The sequence below is a fragment of the Terrapene carolina genome, unplaced genomic scaffold, assembly GCF_002925995.2.
Source record: "Terrapene carolina triunguis isolate 2854851 unplaced genomic scaffold, T_m_triunguis-2.0 Scaffold836, whole genome shotgun sequence".
Taxonomy (NCBI): Eukaryota; Metazoa; Chordata; order Testudines; family Emydidae; genus Terrapene; species Terrapene triunguis.
Genome location: NW_020665187.1, coordinates 4,249,442 through 4,250,016, shown reverse-complemented (window position 1 = coordinate 4,250,016; position 575 = coordinate 4,249,442). Strand labels below are relative to the sequence as shown.

Genomic DNA, 575 nt, shown 5'->3' with positions numbered 1-575 from the left:
CGCAGGCGCGGTGCGGCGCTGGGCGCTGGGCTGGGATTTAAAGGGCCAGGAGCGGCCCGGCCTGCGCTGTCCCCGGAGCCTGCGGCCGGCTGCCCCGGCCCGGGAAGATGGTGTGCGGCGGCGGGTTCGCTTGCTCCCGCAACGCGCTCTGCGCCCTCAACGTGGTCTACGTGGTGAGCCCGGGGCTCCGGCGGGGGCTCCCTCAGCTCGGGGGTGGGGCTCGGCCTGGGGGGAGGGGTCCTGCTTCCCGCGCTGGGCCTGGGGGGCCGAGAGCCCCCCCTTGTGGCGGGGGTGGGGGGAGGAGCTGAGAGCCGCCCCCCCTTTTGTTGGGGAGGAGTCCCCCCTTGTGGTGGGGGGAGGGGAGGAACCAAGAGCCAGCCGCCCCCCCTTTTGTTGAGGAGGACCCCCCCTTGTGGTGGGGGGGAGGAGCCGAGAGCCGCCCCCCTTGTGGCGGGGGGGAGGGGAGGGGCCGAGAGCCGCCCCCCCTTTTGTTGGGGAGGAGCCCCCCCTTGTGGTGGGGGGGAGGGGAGGAGCCGAGAGCCGCCCCCCCTTTTGTTGGGGAGGAGCCCCCCCTT

General features: G+C 75.1%; 1 protein-coding gene across 1 annotated transcript in view; it reads left to right on the top strand.

Annotated features, from left to right (window-relative positions):
• TSPAN31 (tetraspanin 31) overlaps nt 1–575 on the top strand; it is a 19,427-nt gene continuing 18,852 nt past the window's right edge. Inside the window, exon 1 of the mRNA XM_024211415.3 lies at nt 1–173. Coding sequence (XP_024067183.1) covers nt 108–173 — 66 coding nt within the window. The 5' untranslated portion in view covers nt 1–107. The remainder of the gene's footprint in view (nt 174–575) is intronic.